The following is a 24,257-nucleotide window of genomic DNA, read 5'->3' as shown; positions in this document are numbered from 1 at the left end:
AACCCAATTTTTACTATGATGTACGAAACTAATCTCAGAGTAACTGTAGACTCTTTGGTGATGCATACATTCACATGTTGCACTAAACCAAAATGCATCTTTTTGGTTTAGCACATTATGAATACAAACTATAATTTGTAGATTGTGGTTTATAGCTCAGCATTTTGTGATTTATTTAATGAATTATAGTAAAACAACTAAGAGTTAGTGTGATGTTTTAGCAAAGGAACAAAATACTTGATTTTATATTTTGAACTTGAAAACAGGTAATTGCCCCCCAAAAGGTTTATAAAATATCAGTGTAAACCAGTATGGAGTGGGGTTAAAGGAAGATTTTTAAAAAAATTGTATCCATTTGATTGTGAGACATTTTTTCAAAAACAGTTGCAATTATTTAGGCCTGTGTTCTCTCTTCCTAATACATCTCTTCATAGAAGCATTGTAACAGTTGTGATTAAATAATATATTTAATTATAAGTTCATTATAAATATTTTCCAAGATGGGATTTTGAGATACATTATTTCATATTTGGTTGTATTGTTGCTACTTTTCTTTGATCTTTTCTTTTTAAAAATGTTCAGCAAAGATACATAAAATATTGGTAATAGCTCCAATTTCATTGTAGTGCTTTCTTCAATCTTGCATTGCTGTGCATTCATTTACAATTAAAGTTTGATCCTGAAGAAACCCCTTGCGAAACACACAGTGTCACATTGCTGTCACATGGCTTTTTTTCCCTTCACAGAGCTGGGGTGAGCGTGGCCTGGGCGTGACGCATCTGTCCTGTTAGTTGCCTGTTTGACATCCCTGGTAAAGTATTTAATACCTCTGGGCTAAAGTACAGTAAGTTATCTTTAAGATATGACATGCACCAGCAAATAACTGGCTAAGTTTCTGGTAGTTAATTAAATTAGCATATAATGTATTAGCAATATACTGTCCCTGCCTTTTCTCTTTCCCCTGCATATAGCAGCCAATATACAAAGCATAAATGGGAAATTCAAAATGTGGTGAAAGTTACATCCATATGAAATATTACCTGGAATAAAGGGAGGAGATGTGGGTTGTGGTCTATTAACTTGTATTACTGCAATGTAAGTGGACAGCATTTCATATTTATGCTTCCTAATTTTGGTTGCAATCTGTATTAATATGTTGGTGAGAACAATAGAGACTGACATGGGATGGATGTAGAAAAAAATTGGATTGATAATCAATGTATGTTTTATATCGTAAATCTTATTTTAGAATTAAAACTAAACAGGATTTAGTAAGATAGATCTGACTATTGGAATATACCAAAATAGTATAGACTTTTTGCAAAACAGAGAGAAAAATCAGAACCCTTTCTGTACCAATAAATGAATTTAAAATGTCTCAGCCAATCATTGTTCCTTTGCCAGCCAGCAAGCAAAACAAAGCAAGATTTTTTTATTTTGCATCTGAACAAAAAGAATGAAATTTGGGGATTTCATGTTTTTAAGATATTAACAAGCCACTGGGCTGCTTATTCTGCTATACTGTGGTTGTCTTTTTACCCCAGTTCTGACATTCAGCCATTTTATTGGGAGGCAGACAGGACAAAGCAAGCATTCCTGCCAATAATACGGCAAAATAGTGCTGTTTGTACAATAACATTCACTACTTGTAAATGGGAATTTCCTTCTTGACAAAACCTTGGAAATGTTACAGGAAAAAGCCAGTACTTTGTCCAATGCTAAACCATCAGGATCAGTGCCTTATGTGCCACAAAATCAATAACTCATGTTCTGAGTTGGATTCCCATTTGGATGTAGTGTATTTTAGAGTGCATTGTTCATGGAACAGCAAACTGTTTAAGTGAGAAATTGTTTGTAGCACTAAGATCTATTCTTTCCTTTTAGAGATGCAGTTATTCTCTTATATAAGAGAAAATAGGGAAATTGAGCAAAATCTAAAGAATCACACAATTTCCAAAACTTAAAAAAATATATACCCACAATTTAAAATGAGCCTGGAAATGATCCTGATACTTGAAATCCTGATATCCTACCTTCGGTATCATGATTAATTGAAGCAAAAATTGAATTGAAAGAAAAATGAGGAAATGGAGATATAAAAAAATAAATTTCTAGTCATAAATTTCACAAATTTTCCTTCATGAAAATAAACATGTCTGCATCCTGTTGAGAAAATTCCCCACTTTGTTCCGCTACAAATCTTGTCCATGTTTGGCTTTTAAGCCTTTAGAAAGAATACAAAAGATAACTAAGTTATAGAATAATTCATAGGAGAAGTCATATGAGTTTGCTTGGTACAGAGTTGATATATATATTATTTTCTGACTAGTTCAATGTCAGGTAGAGAAAATTACTGTCAATAGAAATGCCTCTAAGTAACCTCCTCTCCTTTTTGCTAATTGGATGTCACCATTTCATATAAATATGAAGGCTGCATTTCAGGCCCAGCCCAAATCGAGATGCTTCATTCAATAACTATGGCCACAAGGCTGAGGTGTTGAGTTCAAGTCAGACCAGCTGTTCCACGATTCTCTAAAAAATCCTTCATATCTTTCAAGGAAAGTTTAGCAGGACAGCTTCAATCTGTATTTGAAGGAGGAAAACAGTTCCACACATTATTTTGGCACTTTGTATTTATGGTTAAAATGCCTACAAAAGGGGGGTTGGGCAGAGAGTTTTTCCCATAGTCCATAATATTTATGGATGGCTACACCTGACAATATTCATGCAAGATGGTCAGGTTCTATTATCTTCTGCAGTAAAGTCATAACTTTTCTTGCTGATTTACCTAGCAGCCCTATGCCACATGTGCCTCTCTAATCTTTTCAGGCTTAATTTATTTTGATTTTATTTATTATGAAATTTATTTGCCACCCATCTCATTTCAAAGCACTCTTAATTTATCCATTCCAACCCTCTCTTGGGGTTCTTTTTAATTTTGCTTGTTTTTCCCTCTCTCCCCCCACCCCCCTTCAACTGTGTCTATCACAAAATAAAACAGTAGATGGGAGACTCTTGATTAAAGGTATAGGAGCAATAAAGGAGGTATACTCTCTAGCACTGATCTGCTTCAACAAAACTGTCCTTTTCCTGACCGGATGGTTCTACTTCAGTGTAAGGTGAGCGGTTTCTGAACTTCATGGTAGGCCACTGATGTGGTCTTTGCTGCAGTGCAAAAAGAAAGAGAAAAATTTCAATCTGAGAAAATTCAAAAAAAACACGCACACACATATCCTACACACAAATTTCTATCTGCCTGTTCTTTATCATAGCTTACTAATTGCAGTTTTCACCCTCCAGTGTTAAAGGTTGTATTAGTCTTCTAAAAAATGTTAGGAAGTATTCCTTCTCCAGTGTTATCTTTACCACAACATTATATGGTAGACCAGGCTATAACATCCCCTAGAAAACTTCATCTGACTGCATTTTTCCTGGATCTTAACTGAATACTCTAGCCATTGTACAACACAAAAGGGTGCTGTTAGGTTTGAGGAGAGCTTGGATAAAATGCTTTCTGTAGTTACTGACATACTCATTTTATTTTCTAGTTTCGCTTCCTTTCAAATTCTTTTTTCCCAGATTCTTTTTTTCCTTTTTTTATCTTTTGAAAGAATTACAAAATTCTGCCACTCCCCTCCCCTCTTTTAACATTTCTTCTCAAACCTAAGAGAGAGAGAAGGAAGGGTTAAAACAAGGTTTAATTTAAGCAACTTTTGTGCAGTTAAATTTGCATACCATATACTTGCAACCAATGATTCAAAGTACAAAACTGTTATTGCTATGAAGCCATAGCGGCCAAACTGAAGCGGGTAAGACAGGATGCAAAGCAGAGCCCCTTGGAGACCAGTTTAAGTGATAAAACCTTTACAGTATTGGCCATTCATTTTGCCTTTAAGATTCCCCAACTTTGCAAAAGGAAAAAAAAAGAGGTTTATTTGTTTTTATCCTGTCCGCTCTGGAGAGATTCTGGGCAATACCAAGGGGGTGCTAATAGATTGCATCCTATGGGATGAATAGTATCCCCCCTCCCCCGCTCTAAACTATTTCTAAATCTTAATAAGTATAAACAAGGGACTTCTCTTAAGCTCACCTCAATGAAGAACAAAGCAGCACTTGAAGTAGGATTACTGGTGATGTAGATGCCAGCAAGAATAATAGCAGCAATCAGAAGAACCGCGAGGAGGATTCCAACAATTGTTCCAGTATGAATTTGGGATCCCCCTTTATTTGTAGGAACACCATCTTTCAAACCTTCTGGGAAGATTATTATAAGGAATAGGAAAAGAGACAGAATGAGATTTCATAATTCACTTCTCAGTATTGGCCCCCACCCTTTGGAATATCTTCCCTCCCATGAGGTTCAGAGGGCTCTAACATTGCTTATTTTTTCCATAAACAAGTTAAAGCTATTCTATTTGAATGAGATACTGATATTGTTCATAGGCACCTTCTTTATCTACTGGTTTATGTTTTGTTGTTGTATTTAATGCTTTATCTTATTGATACATTCCTAGAGCCTGTTAGTACAGGATATAAATCCTGGAAATCAATAAATCGACATACACTTGGTGGAGTTTCTATATTGTGCAAAGTGAAGATAAAGCAAACACATGGTTAGCATGATATATGAGCACAACCACTGACTGACAATAGGTAGTCCCCTATAGTTTTAGGCAAGATTTTGTTCTAATAACTGGAGAGAATGCCAGGAATTAAAAATGGTGTGGTTGGGATATTGTTGCCATTCTATGAAAATATAGCTCCATAATGCAAAGTGTTAAGTCGTGGGAAAGGAGACTCAAGACCAGTGTGACTTTTCAGCTCTTTATTTTAATGTATAGATCTGTACAAGATCTTCGAGCCGTGGCAACCCTTCATATAGGGATTTCTCGCGGCTCGCCAGCCAATGACAGCTCTTTGAATCTCCCGGGATCGGTCCGGCCAATCATGGTTGATTCATAGTGAGCCAATCACAGTAGTTTAGTTAACCAATCATCTTGCAGTATGTGTGGACCAATCAGATAAGAGAATTTGGAATATGCTAATATAGAACACCCCTCCCCTCTTGGTTCAGTCCTATGTAACGTAGTCCCATAAATAGGCAGGGCTCTTTATGTGCCTACTTGACCTGCGCAGCTCAGTTGTTGCTTGGTCTTCGGCTGGTTCGGACGGGATCCTTGTTGCTCTCGTCCTTCTTGATGGAACTGCGTGGAAGGGTGAGTCAGGCCTATTGCTGCAACTCCCACCCGGTCTACCTGAGTTGGTCAAGTTGTCGGCTCCGCTGCTCCCTCCTGGTCTTTCCAGGCTGGTTGAGCTGGCTTGGCTGCTTCTTCCAGGCGAGACTTCGTGTTGTTCTTCTGCTGAGGGTTCCCTTCTGCCGAAGTTGCCTGCCGGTAAGTAGTGTTGGTTTGTTTTTCTGTCTCTTGGTTTTGGTTGGGGGTGTTCAGGTTGTTGCTGTGTTCTGGGAGGATTTTCTCCTCCCTTTTGGTTAATGTTTGGGGTTTCTCTCCCCCTCTGGTTTTTTTATTAATGTCTATTTGTGGTGTTTGTGTGTTGCCCATGTTGTCGGTGGTTGTTCTTGACCTTAGTTGGTCGATGTGTCATTTCCAGCTTCTTCCATCATCTGTTTCCAGCCGGTATGACCGGGGGCCCATCAACTGGGTTATTTGGGCTGGTACCCAGAGCGGGTCCCCTGTGATTTTTTTTGTGTAGACTGGGTCTCCCGGAGTAAATATGCAGTATTTACTAGACAAGTCTGGTGGTTTTTCGGGGTTGTATGTGGGGTGCAGTCTGTCTAGTTGTGATCATAATTTTCTGCCCATCAATAGCTCTGCTGGGCCTTTGTTTGTCGTCGTGCTGGGTGTTATGTGTTGTATCATGAGCATTTTATTTATTTTGTCATGTATGTCCCCGGTGTCAATTTTTTCTATCATGTCTTTTGTGTAATGAACCATTCCTTCTGCCCGCCCGTTCACCGCTGGATGAGCGGGCGCTGTCAAAGCATGTCGTATACCCCGTTCCACAAGAAATTTCTTGAGTGACAGCGCCGTAAATTGTGGACTATTGTCTGACACTAGCAAGTCCGGTAGTCCATGGGTGGCAAACAGTTTTGTTAGTTTTTTGATAACGGCCTCCATGGTGGTGGATTTCATGATGCTAACCTCCAGCCAGTTCGAGTAAGTGTTGACCATTATTAGGAATATATGTCCCTTTGTGGGTCCGGCAAAATCTATATGGACCCTTGACCATGGCCCTCTGGGGGTCTCCCATTCAAGCGTAGGCGCAGAAGGGGGGTTTGGTCTGGATTTCTGGCATTTCCAGCATGTTGCCACCCATGTTTCAATATATTTGTCCATCCCTGGCCACCAAGCGTAACTCCTGGCCAGGGCTTTCATTTTGATTATGCCTGCTGCCTCTTGCAGCATGGCCAGCACTCTTTTTTGTAATGTCTCAGGAACCACAACTCTGTCCCCCCATAATATACAACCCCTTTGTGTTAATAGCTCAGTCTGTCGGTTCCGGAAAGGTTTAAACTGATCACCACCATCGATTTCTGGCCACCCTTTTTCCACCCAGTTCAAAACTTGTGCCAGTTGCCTTTCTTTATTAGTCTCTTTGGCAATGTCTGAAGTGGTCAGGGGTGGGTTGGGTAATGTCTCTATATCTAGTGTAGATGTTGTGGGTGCCGGGTCGTCTTCCAGGTCGGGTAGGGGGGAGCAGCTCAGTGCCTCTCCGTGTGAGATGCTTTTTCCAGGTCGGTGTATTAGTTGGTAGTTGTAGGTGACAAGGAATTCGGACCACCTTGTCATCCTTGGTGACAATATGTTCGGGGTGGCCTTGTTCCCTGCCAGTATTCCTAGTAGTGGTTTATGGTCAGTGATAAGGGTTCCAGGTACTCGTGGAACCGCTTCACACCGGTGATCGCTGCTAGCGCCTCTTTGTCCAGCTGGCTATAATTCCTCTCTGCCCTGGACAATGTCTTGGAGAAGAATGCGATTGGCGCTTCTCTCCCATCTGGCAGAGTGTCGCTTAGGATGGCTCTGACACCAAATGGTGAAGCGTCGCAGGTCACAATCAGCAGTAGGGTTTCGCTGTAGTGTATGACGACTGATTCTGATGTTAGCAGGTCTTTTATTTTCTGGAACGCATTTTCTTCCTGCTTTCCCCAGGACCAGGTGGCTGTCTTGTCTAGCAGTCTATGTAGGGGTTCCGCTGTTGTTGCCTTCTGCGGCAGAAAAACATTATAAAAGTTAATAAATCCAAGGAAAGCCTGCAGCTCCGTTTTATTCTGAGGTCTAGGGGCTTCTTTGATGGCTTTAACTTTCTTTTCGGTGGGGTGGATTCAATTTTTGTCAATCAAATACCCCAGGAACTCTACTTTCTCTGTGCATAGTTGGCACTTTTCTTTTTTTACTTTGAGTCCTGCTTCTTTAAATTTTTGCAGGACTTCCCTGAAGCGGCTTTCCAATTGGTTTTTGTTTTTCGCCGAAACTAGCACGTCATTGAAATAAGGCACCACCCCTTTGATTCCTTGTAATAATCGTTCCATTAGACTCTGGAATACCCCTGGGGCCACGCTGACTCCGAATTGGAGTCTTTTGCAATGGAATGCCCCCCTGTGGGTCACAATAGTCTGTGCCTTGGCTGTCTCGGCGTCGACTGGCAGCTGCTCGTATGCCTGTGCCAGGTCGAGCTTTGCAAATACTTTTCCTCTCCCCAGCGAGTGTAGGAGGTGCTGTACCATCAGTACGGGGTATACACTCTGTTGCAGTGTGTGGTTGAGGGTGGCCTTGTAGTCACTGCAGATTCTCACGGAGCCGTCTGGTTTTATTGGGGTGACTATTGGGGTTTCCCACCGTGCGTGGTCTATCTGTTCCAGGACCCCTTGTGCGATGAGCTTGTTTAGTTGCTCATCAATTTTGGGTTTGAATGCGAAGGGCTTAAGTCGTGGCTTAAGGCGGATCGGGACAATATTTGGGTTCAGATTAAAAGAGATTGTGGACCCACGGTACTTGCCTAATTCGCCGTTGAAGACCTCCTGGAAGTCCTTCATGAGGGTCTCCTCCCAGTCTGTTTCAGCGACATGGTTGATGCCAGTCACCTTGATCCCCAATGGCGTGAACCATTCCAGTCCCAGCAGGCTTGGGCAGTTTTTATCGACAATATTCAGTGGGACTACTTCTGTATGCCCTTTAAAAACTACCTGAAAGTGTCTGATTCCGACCACGGGAATCGGTTCCCCTGGTAATCTTTCAGGGTCAGTCTCTGGTTCTCTAACTCTTGTCTGCGTATGCTAGGTACTAGATGCTTGATTGTATTCCAGGAGACCATGGAGAGATAGGATCCGGAATCCACCTCCATGTTGCACGGTTGGCCTTCGATGTTTACCTGTACGTGCACTTTTCGAGCATCGGTTGTGTTCGAGTGCCCGATGATGACCGTTTGGTAGGTCTCTTCCGCCGGTTTTCGCTGAGCCGCTTGCTTCTGCCTTCGCAGCTTCACCGGCTCTCTGCGTGCCAGTCTCTGGTTCGGGGTGGGGGTGTTCTCGTTGCCTCGGGCTGTAATTTCTCTTGTTCCGGCAGACTTTGGCGATGTGTCCCTGTTTTTCACAATGCTGGCAACTGGCATCTAGGAACCGGCACTCTGAACAGGGATGGTCTCCTCCGCACCCGGCACACTGGAACCCGACTTATGACCTCTCTGCTCCCGTCGGTCTCGTTCCGATTGTAGTCTGTGGATTTCCTCCTCTTCATCTTCGGTCTCGGAAAAGGAGTCGATGTCCCCATGGTGCGTGGTTGTGGCTTTTTGGCTTGCTTCTGGTCTTTTGTCCGGGGCTGGTATATCGTGTTCATTTGTCGCATCTTGGCTCCTGACTGTTTCACTGCCTAAGCTGCGGTGGCTTCGGCGATGGCCTCGGTGACTGAGATGTCCGTTCAAGCCATCAGCTGGCTCTAGAGTATGGGGTCCCTTAGTCCGAGAACCACGCAGTCTCTCAGAGCCTCGTCCATGTCACACACCCAAGGTTCCTTAGGGCCACCACGAAGTCGCTGATGCTTTCGTCCTCCTTCTGGCCCCTTCTGTAAAATTCATGCCACTGGATGAGGTTGGGCACGGCCAGCGCGTAATAGTTTTGCAGTAGCAGGTCCAGGTCTGTCCATGCCATCTCCTTCACATCTTGAGGTTTAGCCAGTGCCTTGGCCATCTTGAACACTGTGGGCCCGCAGTGTGTCAGGAACACAGCTCTCTTCCTCTGGTCATTCGCATGTTTCAGGTTGTTGCTCTCGAGGAACATGAGGAATCGATCGATGTACGATTCCCAGTCCTCTGCCGCCTGATCGAAGGGTGCAGGTGGCGAGTTGCTGCTGGCCATCTCGTCAGTTGTTCAGCTCTGGGTTGCCACGTGCTCGACTGGTCTTTTTGTCTCAGAATCCCATGCTCATCGCCAGTGTTAAGTCGCAGGAAAGGAGACTCGAGACCAGTGTGACTTTTCAGCTCTTTATTTTAATGTATAGATACAAGATCTTGGAGCTGCGGCAGCCCTTCATATAGGGATTGCTCGCGGCTCGCCAGCCAATGACAGCTCTTTGAATCTCCCACGATCAGTCCAGCCAATCATGGTTGATTCATAGTGAGCCAATCACAGTAGTTTAGTTAACCAATCATCTTGCAGTATGTGTGGACCAATCAGATAAGAGTATTTGGAGTATGCTAATATAGAACACAAAGAACTCAACTCCTGATCTTGGTTGTCTTGCTATCTTGGTCATGCTATCATTCAGCTGTTACACAAGAATCTGGGAGACTCAGGTTTAAGTACACCCTTAGAAATGCAAGCTGATTCCATGATTGTAGGACATTCCAGGCTTTTAGCCCAATGAATCTTGCAAGATTATTGTTTTTTGGGGGGGAATTTGTAATTTCCTGGAGGAAAAATTAATCTAATAAATAACATTCCAACAGACCTTATTAATAGAACTTTTGCATATATTCTAATGCAATGCAACAGTAAAGTATATAAGGTTTAGTGAGGTATATAATTACTGCTCTGAATAAGCTTCTAATCCTGGAAATCCAACATCCTCACCCCAGCCACTTTGCTAACCCAGAAGACAGGTGACAGGCCAGCACCAGCAGGGAACTTCTTTCCCAAAAACGTGTAAACAACAAAGGAGACAAGTGCTTGACAATACCTTCCGGAAGCACTGGAAGCAAGAATACTTGTCTATCCTACAGGATCGACGTAAATGGTGTAAATTGCTGTAGGAAATATTTTTTTAACTATATAGGAAATTTGCAAACCTTGTTTTAAATATAGGCATGTTTCTGTAACTATACTTCCATCCTTTCATAGAATAAATTTAGAAATAGAACAGAAAAGGAAGAGAAAGTACAAAAAGGGGGCAATAGGTACAATAATGGCAAAAATATTAAAATCTATTACCAAAATAATATGATATTCTTTACCAGCCCTTAAAACAATAGCATTAAAACTGTGGCGTTCGGGAGAGACTAAGCCGAAGTCTTCACTCCGGTCCGTGTTTCCAGTGGGAACACGGACCGCTCCTATTGGCTGATGCCATTTGACAGCTGGCTATAAAAGGGAACTGTCAAACGGCATCAGCTGTTGTCCGCCAGCTGGCTGCCTTGTTAGCGCGGCAGCCGCGGCAACCCTTTATTGTTTCAATAAAGTAACAGCTGAAGTTTGCTCCGAGTTTGCCTCAGGTTATTCCGCCGCTCCACAACACTGGCGACGAGGGCGGGATCCCTATAAGAGGCAACCGGGCAAAGAATTGCTGAGCGAAGTCACTACAAAAAGAGCCCAAGTCACTACCAAGCTGATTGTCATTTTAAGAGCTACTGTCACTATTTGCGACCACGAATTTCAACTTTCTTTGAAAGATACAGCACCACTGAATCAAGATGACTTTGAACCCTGCATTCCCGCCTTTCAGACAGACAGCGGAAACATGGGAGCCCTACAGAAACCGATTTGACTGTTTTCTAGATGCCATAGACCTTGCTGACATTTCCAACCATAGGAAAAAGTCCTACTTTTTAAGTTTTTGCGGAGCCGCAGTGTTTGACACTGCTATGGCATTATTGGCTCCACATTCAGTTAAGACTGTTCCATGGGAAGAATTGCAGGAAATTCTTTCCAACCACTATTCCTCTAAGCCATCCCAAATTGCCAGGCGTCATGCTTTTAGGAGACGGATTCAGGCTGAGGGAGAGACTATTAGTGGGTACATGGCTGCCCTACGAACAGCCACTTTTGCATTGTGGGTTTAGACACTATCTGGAAGACATGTTATTAGACCAACTAGTTTGTGGAGTCAGGGATTTAAGGCTACAAAGGCGTCTATTGGCTAAAAGAGATTTAACCCTTAAAATAGCAATTGAAGAGTCTCAAGCTGCTGAACTATCTGCGCTTTCAGCAGCAGAAATTCCGGGAAATCCAATTAGCCAGGGCAGCTCAGCCATCCATTACGATGAAGCCTCCTCAGAAGAAGGCCTGAAGAGGCTAATGATGTAAATCGCCTCAGGCAGCAAAAAACCAGTCAAGGGGAAAATAGGCCAACCCCCCATCTACCTCCACGGCATCAGCCCATTTGTCTAAGCTGTGGGGGAAACCACCTCAGGGCCTCCTGCAAGTTCAGGAATGCCATTTGTCTAAAATGCCAAAGGAAGGGTCATTTAGCCAGGGTCTGTCAAGCAGGAAAGACTTTTGCCCAAAAGCCTCAGACAACCCAACATATCCAAAAACAAGTTGAACTGTTTTACCTGCTATCAAGCCAAGCTGACTAACAAAGGCTCTAACAAAATTAGTGTTTTTGTTTCTATATAAAGAAAACCTTGCAGGATGGAGGTTGACACAGGCTCAGCACTGTCCCTCATCTCCTGGAGCACCTTGAAACAGCTACTTCCCAGAATGGCTAAGAAGAAGCTTCTCAGCTGCCAGTTAACCCTATGCGACTACCAAGGCAGAACCATCCCAGTCATCGGAAAAGGCAACTTTTTTGTACAATTTCAAAATTTTAAAGGTCACTTGCCTTTAGTGGTAGTGGATGGTGCACTCCCTAGCCTGTTGGGGTTAGACTGGTTCCCTGCCCTTAGTCTCCATATAAGCGGAATCCACTCTATTACAAATGCTGAAGTGGACACCTTGTTTAATGACTATGATGATGTGTTCAGCAAGGGGCTGGGCTGTTATTCAGGAACCCCAGTATCTTTCAACTTGGACCCTCAGGCAGTACCAATCCGTTTAAAGCCTCGAAGGGTACCATTTGCAATCGGCCCCAATTTAGACATTGAGCTGGACAAATTAATCAAACAAGGTATATTGGAGCCTGTGGACTTTGCAAAATGGGAAACCCCAATAGTGACACCCCTGAAGAAAGACGGGAGCATGAGAATCTGCACGGATTACAAGATGTCATTGAACAAATATTTACAAATCAGCACCTATCCAGTCCCTGTTATCCAGCACCTACTACATTCTTTTGAGCCAGGAACCATTTTCGCTAAATTAGACATGTCACAGGCCTATCAACAGTTGAACTACAAACTATTGTAATGCACAGGGGTGCTTTCAAATGTAGGCGCCTCCAATTTGGCATAAGTGTAGCCCCAGGGATTTTCCAATCCTTAATGGAAAGATTTCTCCAAGGATTACCGGGCGTAGTTCTGTACTTTGATGACATTTTAATATCTGCCCCTGACAAGCCTCAGTTACTGCAGAGAGTCAGAGGAGTCCTCAATTGTTTCAGACAGCATGGCCTTAAGTTAAAGAAAGACAAGTGCACTATTGCCACCCCACAGGTAGAATTTTTGGGATACAGAATTGACGCCTCTGGTATTCACCCAATCGAATCCAAAGTAAGGGCTATTCATGAGGCATCCACGCCAACTAAAAAAACTCCAGGCTTTTTTAGGACTTCTTAACTTTTACGCTTCATTCTTGCCTCATAAAGCTTCCATTGCAGAGCCTCTGCACAGACTCTTGGACAAGCAATCCCCCTGGCACTGGGGACCTAGGGAAGCCCATGCCTTCCACGCTGTCAAATCATTACTTACATCCAATGCTGTCCTGATACAATTTAATGAACAATTGCCTTTAGTGTTAGCAGCAGATGTTTCTCCTTTTGGCATAGGTGCTGTTTTAAGTCATAGACTGCTTAACGATTCTGAGGTACCCATTGCCTTTTTTTCCAGAACTTTCTCCCCAGCTGAGCACAACTACAGCCAAATTGACAAGGAGGCTTTGGCTGCAGTTGCTTCTGTCAAAAAATTCCATGAGTTTCTATATGGACACTATTTTGAGTTGATCACGGATCACAAGCCTCTGTTAGGCCTTCTGTCTGGTGAAAGACAAACTCCTCAGATTTTGTCTCTAAGAATGACCAGGTGGAACTTATTTCTGGCTGCCTATTCCTATACACTGGTTCATCATCCTGGCAAGAGTCTATGCCACGCTGACGCTCTTAGTCGCTGCCCACTGCCTGTTCCTGTGGAAGATCCTGCACCAACTAATGCTGTTTTCCAGATCAACGATCTCAAACTCCCCATCACTGCCCTCAGTATCGCTGCCCACTCTTCCAGGGACAAGGTAATCGCCCAAGTTCTTGACTGGGTGGGAAGGGGGTGGCCAGCAATTCCTTATGGCCCCGAGTTCCTGCCTTTCAAAATTCGCCAGCAAGAACTATCTTCTTTGCAAGGCTGTTTACTTTGGGGAACTAGGGTAGTTATCCCTTCCAAGTTGCAAGACTCAGTTTTAAAGGTCCTGCATGAGGGCCATCCCGGCATTGTCAGGATGAAGGCCCTGGCTCGCAGTTATGTATGGTGGCCAGGCATGGATGCTCAGATTACAAGTCGGGTGAATACTTGTCAGCCATGCCAAGCTATCAGACCTGCTCCACCCACATCCACTCCAGGCAGATGGGAAGATTCTATGGCCCCTTGGTTCCAGGTACATATTGATCTGGCTGGTCCCGTTCATGGGCGTACATTCCTGGTAATGGTTGATTCTTTTTCTAAATGGGTAGAATTGACCTTGATGACCACCACAACTTCAGAAGCTATCACTAAGGCTCTATCAAGGATATTTGCTACCCATGGCCTCCCTGACACCATTGTGTCTGATAATGGCCCCCAGTTTACTTCCTGTGAGTTTGAGGTCTTCCTAGCCAACCTAGGAATAAGGCACGCACTTACAGCTCCTTTTCATCCTGCCAGTAATGGCCTGGCTGAAAGGGCAGTCAGATCAGTTAAGGAGGCCCTGGCAAGGTTTGGGCCTATAGATTGGCACTCTAGGCTTGCTAAGTACCTCCTGACTCAGCACACAATCCCCTGTGCCACCACTAATAAGTCTCCATCTGAACTTCTCATGGGTAGGCGTCTCAGGACCACCCTAGACAGACTCCATCTGCATTATGCCCCAGTCACACCCCTAGGGTCAAAAAGCCAGGCAAGGGGGTTAGCTGAGAATGACCTATGCGGGAGACCCTTTGTGGATGCCTGGGCAAATTGTGGCGGTAACTGGTCCTAAGTCTTACAGGGTCCTACTGCAAGATGGGCGCATCTGGCACCACCATATCGACCAGCTTAGAAGGTGTTGGAGTGCGTTGGCAGATGGCCCTCAAGAAGTTCCTGCAACAGAGAAACCTCCGGTGCCCAAAGAAACTTCCCTCAGATCCGACAAGAACGCAAGCCTACCTGAACAGCCATGGGTCCCTCGCCCGGAAATGCCTGAAGCCGAGACGCCAGCTTCGTCGGCACCAGAAGTTGCCCAGCAAGCAGAGAAGTTCCTTCCAGCAGCAGCTTCACCAGGACTTAGAAGATCTGGCCGCCTGCGCAGGCGCCCGAGTTATCTAAAAGACTACACATGCTCCGTTCTGGGGGAAAGGAGTGTGGTGTTCGGGAGAGACTAAGCCGAAGTTTTCACTCCGGTCCATGTTTCCAGTGGGAACACAGAGTGCTCCTATTGGCTGATGCTGTTTGACAGCCGGCTATAAAGGGAGCTGTCAAACGGCATCAGCTGTTGTCCGCCAGCTGGCTGCCTTGTTAGCGCGGCAGCCACGGCAACCCTTTATTGTTTCAATAAAGTAACAGCTGAAGTTCGCTCCGAGTTTGCCTCAGGTTATTCCGTCGCTCCACAACAAAAACCCAACAAGTTAATGGGACAAACGGCACAATATAACTAAGCTGTAGCAAGGCAAGAAATTGTGATATTAAATCTATAATCTAGTAGAAACAAAAAACACAGCAGAAGTGTGGACTGTATTGTGCAACTGTATTTGGGGCATTAAAATAGGATTAACACTATATTGTAATAATCTAAATAGGAGATTGCAAAGGTCTTGAAAGATAGTTGCCAAATCCTTTCTAAAAGAAAGTTTCTATCATCTGTCAACTGCTCCTAGCTGCTGCCACCATCTGGTCACTGAAGATTATCAGATAAAACAAAACCATCAACTCAACAACACGCATTAGTCAGGGAAAGGGTATGCTTTCAGTAGAGCCTGCGTCTTGTCTGGTGATTTTGATGCCATAAAAGAAAAGAAAAATATTACCTATATAATGTGTGATTGCTTGTCTTAAAAAAACCAACACTTTCAATAGTCAGGAAGCAATTTAATTAGATTTGGATACAGTGTGTTTTGATTTGAGCAGGGAAGGGGAGCATCGGCGACTCCTGTCACAGATTAACAAAATGCTTTGAGGTTATTTCCCTCCTTCACAATAATATCATGGACAGGATCTCTTTTATTATGTGTTTTCCAACACCAATTGAAAAACAAAACAAAACTTGAGAGCAGTGTGTGTTATGACAAATTCCTAAGACATATTTCTCCAAACAGGTAATCTCCAGATGTGTTGGACTATGTCTCCAATAATTACGTTGGCTGGAGATCTTGAGAGCTCTAAATAATCTGTCTGGAGAATGTCATATTCAAAAATCTGTCCTAGACAGATATATTTTCACAAACTTTGGTCATAAGAAAGCACTTACCTTCTCCTGGGTTCTGATTCATTTTTGTGTCATCTATAAGAACAAAACAAAAACAAAAAAGTGAAAATGAACTAACGTAAACAAACTTTTCTTGACAAGTTAGATCCCTCTATGCTGTCTACTAATAATCCTTCCAGAAGAAAATCCAGAAGCACCATGATTTAAATTAAGTGTCTGTTTAATTAGCAGAGGCTTAGGTTCCTCTTAAGATGGTGCACTTAAGTTATTGAATTGCTACTGAATTAGACAATGATTTAAATACTACACAGTGGAAGATATAATAGCAGAGTCCTATTGTGGCTCAACCCTCAAATTTTCAGAAAGAATAGGCAGGTCATTGGTGTTACTGTGACTGTTGTAGAGTACTAGAGATTCTGAGCAAGGCTATTGATAACTTCTCCGAGTTATCTTTTTCACAACAAACCTCCCTCCCCACCATCCAACAGCTGGAAAAATAGCTGAGATTATTTGTTGCTCCACAGAACATGTTACTACAGTTAAGGAATCCATATGGGTTGCAATTACTCCTGTTGTATTTTATGACATTTCTCCTTTTTTTACATTTTATTCCTGTCTTTTTAATATATAATTCAAATTGGTAAACATGCTGATAATTTCTATTTTGCTTGAGAGAGAAACTAGCCCAAAGTCACCCAGCCAGCCTAAGGAGGAACTAGAGTTCACAGGCTGCCGGTTTGTAGGCCAGCACCTTAACTACTACATCAAATCAGTATATTTACCTATTTGTTTTTGAATGGAAACATAAGCATTAATTCTTTTTTTATACATTGCTTATTGTTAAATGGCAAGGTTTTTTTTTTAAAATAAATAAATAAATAAATAAATAAATAAATGCCGAAGCAGTTGCCCATAACAGTTGAACCGAAATGAAGTTGAACCAGATCAAGCTTAGGGTTACTTTGACGGTAACCTGGTTTGAATTCTCATTTAAGATTTGTGGAATAATAATAAAAGGATAAGTACCATTGAGAATGCACAAAGCTTTTCCCCAGGGCATTTTTTTCAATCTATTGCACTGCAGTTCCCATCATGCCCGGCCTACATCATCAATAATGTATTGGACTGCAGCTCTTATAATATCTTCCCAGCATGTCCTCTGGCTTCAAATGAATCTTTGAGGTCTTTCAAATTCCACAATTTGTTTCTTTTACAAATAAAGAGTTGGCACAGCTTTCTGAACAAATTTACATGTATAGACATACACATTCAGTAAGACTATGTAGTGGTAAAATAATAAATTTTGTGTATGGATATGTGTGTATGGATATGCATTATGCATAAAATGTGTGTATGGACACATACATCAAACATTTTTTCTTCCCTGCCAGGGTTTTAAAAAAATGAACTAATAAATTTATAGTTTTTTCTCATTTTGTTAAAAGTCAATTCTATCTCAAAAGGATTTGTCCTCTCTTTCCTTCATTGGTGAAGGGCAAATATTAATGTTCTTTTTGGTTTAGTTTAAATTAGCAAATGAAGCAGACACTATTAAGCAGCACACTTTAAATCAGTACCTGTCACTAATCTCAGAGGAGAACAAAATTTGGTGCTAATTTAGGCACATTGCACACATAATCCCGAGGAATAGAATGTCGCTTTTAAAAAATGAGGGAAACTAAGCTAAAATGGAAAGTACAATTGGGACCTGTGATGAAATACTGCACAGTTAATTTACCCCAAATGACTTTGCAGGGGTAAGTGTGTAAAAAAAAAAAAATCAAGATGGCAACCACAACCATGCAATCTAACTGCACCTCATTTGTATGTAAATCGATGCCTATTAAAAGGGGCAGGGATTAGATCACATGGTTGTGACCACCATCTTGATTGTTTCCCCTCCCCCCCTTGCATAGGAAGGCTTGCTTTATAATTCTTCCAAATTTACATATCCTAGATGATTGTTTTTCCAAACAGAAGACATTGTGTCTGCATTTGGTACAACTAAGACAATTTTGGAAGGTGAGAATTCATAGCTATACGAGGAGGAAAATCCTAAATCAATTTTGGAGAGGTTACTATATGGCTTGTAGCTTTCTTGAATGGGCTGGAATGGTGCTGAACAATCTGTAAAATAATTAAGAGAGCTGGCTGTAGAATTTGTAATTACAATAGTCTCTGATAGCCTAAACACACATGAACCACATGGCTTGTTTTAACCTCACATGGTGCCTACCTTCTGTAGTTAAACTGTCTATAAATTGAGAGGATGATGTGATGGTGTCTTCTGGAAGTGGTGTAAAGGGGCTGTGATTTGAAGTGGAAGACATATAGTGTTCATCCTCTTCAAAATCTGCACAACTCTTCTCCTCTGACTGAAACGACAACACAAAATAGAGTTTCTTTGATTTCACCTGAAGCCTTTCCTCTCACTAATAGCAATCACTCCAAGCTTCTTAGTTTAAGAACTGCAAAGGTTACTCCTCCTATTCCTAATGTCTTTTCCTTTGCTGGGTCATATCTTTTAAATTATGAATCTAAGGAGAAGGATTATAATACTATCAATCTTCAGAAACTGTATACCAATTTTTTCCTTTGCTAAAGAGCAAGGTAAAATATGTTTTAAATACCAACTTTAAATCAATAACCCCCATTTTCTGATCCCATAGGTTTGCATTTATAATATTCTGGAAAGATACAGATGCAATCTAATTGTAAAGGCTTAGTCTTCCTCCTACCTCACTTCCAATATAAATATTTTAACCATTTGTTTTACTCTGAATATATCATTTGCCCCCACCCATTTGTTCTTAGTTGTGAAATGTCAATGCTAACTTCTCTATAGACACAGTATTTTATCTCTTTTCAGTTGGTTCCTCCACATAGTCTTCAGTACCTGGAAATAATTGATGAATGGTTGATAAATGGTAGCCGCTTTTCTAACACTGTCTTTTGTTTCTTTATCTTTGTCCAGAAATATAATCCAGAGATATGCCCACTACCCTTTTTGATACTGCTTTCTTAAACTGTTTAGCTGATCAAATGCCCTGGACATCTGGAGCTGATTAAGAAAATTGGATCCAAATAAATATTCTTTCACTTCATTCTCCCAACTAGATTTTTAGTTGAGTGGGGTATACGGTGTGTACCAAAAGTCAGACCCCCATATAGTAATCACAATGCAGGTAATCCTTGATTTACGACCACAGTTGAGTCTAACATTTCTGTTGCTAAGAGAAAGAGTTGTATTGCCCAATTGTTAAATCAATTGCTGCAGTTGTTAAAATAAGTAGCAATTGTTCAATGAATTTGATTTGCTCCTTGATTTTGCTTGTTAGAATATTGCAAAAGGTGAACACATCACAGGACACTGCAACCATCATAAATATGAGTCAGGTGCCAATCGCTCAGATTTGATAATATGATCATGGGAATGTTGCAACAGTCATAAGTATGAAAAATGGTCATAAATCACTTTCTTCAGCGCCATGATAACTTCAAACAGTCACCAAATGAATGATTGTAAGTCAAGGACTACCTGTATGTTTCATTAACTTTTTTTTCCCACAGAAAATATTATTGTACTTAAGAATATTCAAAGTCATGCATCAAAAAAATAAAAAGATGTTTGGAAGAAAATGGTAATTAATTCAAATATTTAAATTTAATGTATATAATAAATTGTTTATGGGACTGACTTTTGGCACACCTTATATCTATTACTTCAAAAGTTCCATATTCTTTTCTTCCACTTCTATGCTATCTTCATTACTGCTCCACTCTTCAAACTTCAACTGTGCAGTCCAATAGTTTTCCTTTTCTCTTTTCCTAGTTTAAATATCATGGGAATCCCTTAAACTTTCCTCTACAATTTTCTTGCATAATCTGCAAGAGTCAGTAAAATCCATCTTCCTATTTTCACAAGCCCTGCAAGTATGTGTGCTAAATTGACATCTTTTTCTCCAGAAACTCAAGTGACATACATAGCATTCTCTCCCCCAAGTTGTTCCTCATAGCCACTTGGAAAAAGGTTAAGTTGAAAGAGAGCAATTGGCCCACAGAGTTTCCATAACTGAGAGTGGACCTAAGCGCATCTTAGCTACCACATGTCTAGGAACTCATATTCTTCTCAATTAATATAGGTATGATTCCATGCCACTGCCTAACTTTACAACCCTGGCTCAGCTGCAGGAACTTCTCTGATACTGGGGTGGGTCTCATATTGTTCTGCTATTTAGAGGCAGGAATTTATCCAATAAAAGGAATTCTTGTTTCATCTGTTTTTTAGCCTCTAAATGTCAATATTCTTTAGGTCCTATAAGGGAAATGTTGACTTGATAAGTTTTGCCCCACTCCCTCAAGAAAGGAAGCTAAATAATGAAACATGAAAATGACAAATTTATCTTTTCTCTTGATGAGGTACAAATTCTATGCAAAGCACCTATTTCCCCCTCCCCCCAGTTTCTTTTGTTTCCCTTTAGTGAGGAATGGCGATGAGGAAAGTGATTTTTGAAACTTGTTCTCAACATTTCTGGTTTGATGAAATAAAAATGAGTGTGGATCATTTTCAACTTGATGTTGAGACTGGACAGAGAGAACAGTGGAAATGCAGAGTTGCTCATTGGTTAGCATTAAGCCAGAACTGAATATTTTATCTTTGTACATCTTCATTATCTATAACCATTACTTCCTGGCCGCAACCGTATTCAAGCCACTCTTCACGGTATCGGTCAAGCCCATTGGAGCACCTACAAAAAAAGAAAGCATAAGAGTTGATGCTAAAACAAAAATGATGTTTGTTAGATGATGTTTTTACTGGGAATGTTTTTCCTAAGAAATCTAGGAAATAGTAAGATATTCTTTGTCTCCTTTTGTGGCTATGGCTAAACTAAGCTAAAGTAGAATTATTTATTGTTCAGTCAGTGTGCTGCGGGAATGTAGTATATTATATGCAGGGAACAACTGTGTAGTGTAAATCCCAGTTTAACTAACTACGTAACCAAACCTCTAGGTAGCATTTTCTTGCATGCTTCCATTTTGCTGCATATGCTCATGCATATGCAAATATACACATGGAAAACAAATGCAAGTGTAATGCACGAAGAAAGCATATAACGCACTCTATCTCATGGGGAATTATCCCACCACTGCATACACTAAGATTCATAATGTTTTCAGTTTGGTAAGCAGGACACTTTTGAAAGACCCATACATGAGGGGCTTCCACTTGAAGAAGTCTACATCAAAGTGCCAGAATTAAGTCTTTATGAAGTTATTTTATGAAAAACTGCAGCCACTTTATCTGAATTATTCTCTCTTTCATCTTCCCTCTCCAATTTTTGAGGCTTCCACCCACACACCTCTAAAATTATAGCTTCCTGAAGAGGTTGTAAGCTTTTTGCTAAAAAGGTCTGCTGCTACAGTTGTCAGGCCTTTGTAATAACAATGTTGGCATCAGAGCAAATATTTGGAATCTCCATCTTCTGCATGCTGTGCTAACAGAGGAAAGCCCTAGGACCATCTGGTCCAAACTACTTGGAAGGGCGAAGTGATTTTTTAAAGTATGGTTTTATTATCAGAATTCCCAGCTGGATTTAGTATACCAGACACATGGACACCAAATAAATATAACAAACAGACAAAAAGGGCTTTATTTAAGGAATTAGGGATTCCATTCCAGTGCAGCTGGGTTCGAAGCATGTAAATGTTCCCTTAGCTACTTTGGACTCTTGGTTCTGTACTGATAACAGCACATCATGATTCCCTTGAAGAACCCTGCCTCACCACAACCAATGGGGTTGTGATTCCCAAAGGAGCCCAAACCTAGCCTATTTCTCCTGCCTAATCATTAGACTGTGATTTGCTGCATGCTCTGAGGAGCTTGGGAGGCAGAAGATGTGGCAGAAAATCAGTCTCCCCCAACACACTCAAAAGTCATGAGCTATATGTTCACATGTGGATTGTTCCTGATAAAAAGATGCCCAGGAAGAAAAGAACCTAATTTCTGATGCTTGCAGAGCTGTTGCCTTGCAACTGTATAATTTTAGACAGCTTGCTGAGCTTTTTGGGGAGTATCCTGTAACAAATGTGGGTATTGGCAGCATTCAGCATTTCCATCTTCATTTCTGAATGCATCAAAGAGAGTATATTTTTTTCTGGAATCTTCGTGAATTTTTCTTGGAATTCAATTTAAAGTTAACTCATGGATACATTTAAGTTAGTCCACACATTAATTCCTCATTTCTCAGAGTGCATAACAAAAAGTGTATCTACTTTATCAAGTATATTACTTGGGACAATATGAACAGCACACCCTACTAAGCTAGATAAAAGGTTGTGGAAAATACTATGTTTTAGAAAGATACTGTATTTGCTACCAGAAAAAAGGACTACATGCTTTATTTGTTGCACAAATGCATTAGTGCTCTTGTAATATTTAGATTATATTTATTATCATTCCTCCAGAACTTAGACTGGCCCCCACTCTGATCCTCTTTAAATAAGCCCTGAAGATGTGACTCTGCCAGTGGACCTGGGGAACCAAGAGTGGGATAGAGCCACCCTATCCTGCTCTGATATGGGTGACATGAGTGTGTGTTGTTGCTGGGAGGGCGGGGAGGTTTATTATTTTATTATTTGTATTTTTTATTTCTTTTATATTGTGTTTTTATTTCCTTGAGTTTCATGAGTGAATAGGTGGCAATATAAATTTTCCAAATAAAAAATAAAATAGAACTGGGGGACAGATGTTGAGGCTCTCACTCCACAGAAAGCAAGAGACTCCCAAAATGCAGTTCTTCCTCCAAAGCACATCTAGTATAATTCTGCTTTGTGGACCATAGAGAGACAACAGGAGCCTTGAACTTGATAATTTAACTGTACTACTATTTCTCCCCAACTTGATGACATCTATGTCACTGTCGATTCACATGACACATTCGCCAGCCTGAAATTTTGCTGTTATTTCCCCTCAATGTACCCACAAACCACCATCTCCCCTGGCTTTTTCTGTTGCTATAGAGCAGAGGTCTTTGAACTTGGCCACTTGAAGACTTGTGGACTTCAACTCCCCAAATTCCTCAGCCAGCTTTGCTCTGGGAGTTGAAGTACACAAGTCTTCAAGTTGCCAAGTTTGAGGACCCCTGCTATAGAGTTTGGGGAGGTCTAGCATTCTGCCAAGCAAAATATAATTCAAATATATGTTAACTTCCAGATATGAATGATTTCCTCTATGGATAGATGAGAGGATAAGTCATGTCTATGAGTGATTGGAGCTGGAAAAGCAGCCTAATGAAGGGACTAAAAAATAAGTTATACATTTAGGCAGACTGCAGCAACGATTTAATTGTTTAGCTCTTCAGTGAAGATGGGATTTCTGGACAAGAAATGACTGAAATATTTTTAAAATATCTCAAATATAAAGGAATGGACAGTCCATACATGCAGCACCCATCACAATTGCAAGGTTTTGTTTTGTTGTGGGCATCATGGACGTTTTAAACACAGCATATATAGGATCAATCTTTTTTTTTTTTATTGTTGCATATGTCCAATAAACAGCAACTGGTTTTCAGAAAAATTGCATCACCACCATGTCTCACACATGAAAGAGGCTGAAGGGTCAATCCTGCCTGGATAGCACACTGAATGAAAACCTAAGGATTTATTTTCCACTTATCTTGTATTTCTAATTCAATAACAAGTGACAAGTTTTAGATAACTGAGGGCATTATTTAATAATTCCTGGACCAGAGAGGGGAGGGGGGCACAGAGAATTAGTGATTATGTATTAAACCTTGGAGAGGTTATTCTTCTTGGAAATATGTTAGCCATACAGTATTTTACAGGGTTTTTTTTCTCCCCCTAAAGGATGGGAAAAGAAATTTTATAATGTATCTGGAACAGATACAAAAAAGACATTGCGGGCATACGGGGCTCACCAATTCAGGTGTTCTATGCTTGAGCTAAATTTCAACATTTTATTAAATTTGTATATATATCAAATTTAATAAAATATATCAGTATATCAGCTATATATCAGCACAAATAAATTTCAAAACATTGTCTTCTTTAGTCATATTTTTTGTTGAAGTATCAGCATAGACTTCTATATGTGGAAAAACAGTGTTTTTATATCCTGGAGACTTGTACCATCAAAAAACTCGAGTGGTGGACACTTCCGGTTGTCGGCTTTGCTAACAGCAGGGATTCGCCTTCTCTGCGATTCCTGCTGTGCTAGCCGCCTTGGTGCCTCCGATCCTGACAGATTTGGAGGCTAAGGCTGCCCCTG

At 41.1% G+C, this 24,257-nt stretch overlaps 1 protein-coding gene across 6 annotated transcripts in view; it reads right to left on the bottom strand.

Moving 5' to 3' along the window:
- Positions 1–2,058: 2,058 nt before the first annotated feature.
- PLXDC1 (plexin domain containing 1) overlaps positions 2,059–24,257 on the bottom strand; it is a 98,379-nt gene continuing 76,180 nt past the window's right edge. Inside the window, exons 10-15 of one of the 6 annotated variants that reach the window (XM_087917911.1) lie at positions 20,631–20,715; positions 18,204–18,342; positions 16,010–16,042; positions 4,091–4,254; positions 3,052–3,165; positions 2,480–2,583 (exon numbers count right to left, since the gene is read on the bottom strand). In XM_087917911.1, the coding sequence (XP_087774037.1) occupies positions 3,055–3,165; positions 4,091–4,254; positions 16,010–16,042; positions 18,204–18,342; positions 20,631–20,715 (532 nt within the window). In that variant the 3' untranslated portion in view covers positions 2,480–2,583; positions 3,052–3,054. Of the gene's footprint in view, positions 3,166–4,090; positions 4,255–16,009; positions 16,043–18,203; positions 18,343–20,630; positions 20,716–24,257 lie in introns of all 6 variants that reach the window. The other 5 variants (XM_026710807.2, XM_026710808.2, XM_087917915.1 and 2 more) reach the window with 5 other exon arrangements.

Source organism: Pseudonaja textilis, chromosome Z (assembly GCF_049901715.1).
Source record: "Pseudonaja textilis isolate UNSWEBS1 chromosome Z, rPseTex1.2, whole genome shotgun sequence".
Taxonomy (NCBI): domain Eukaryota; kingdom Metazoa; phylum Chordata; class Lepidosauria; order Squamata; family Elapidae; genus Pseudonaja; species Pseudonaja textilis.
The sequence above is the reverse complement of the archived record's forward strand: the minus strand, read 5'-3'. Positions and strand labels throughout refer to the sequence as shown.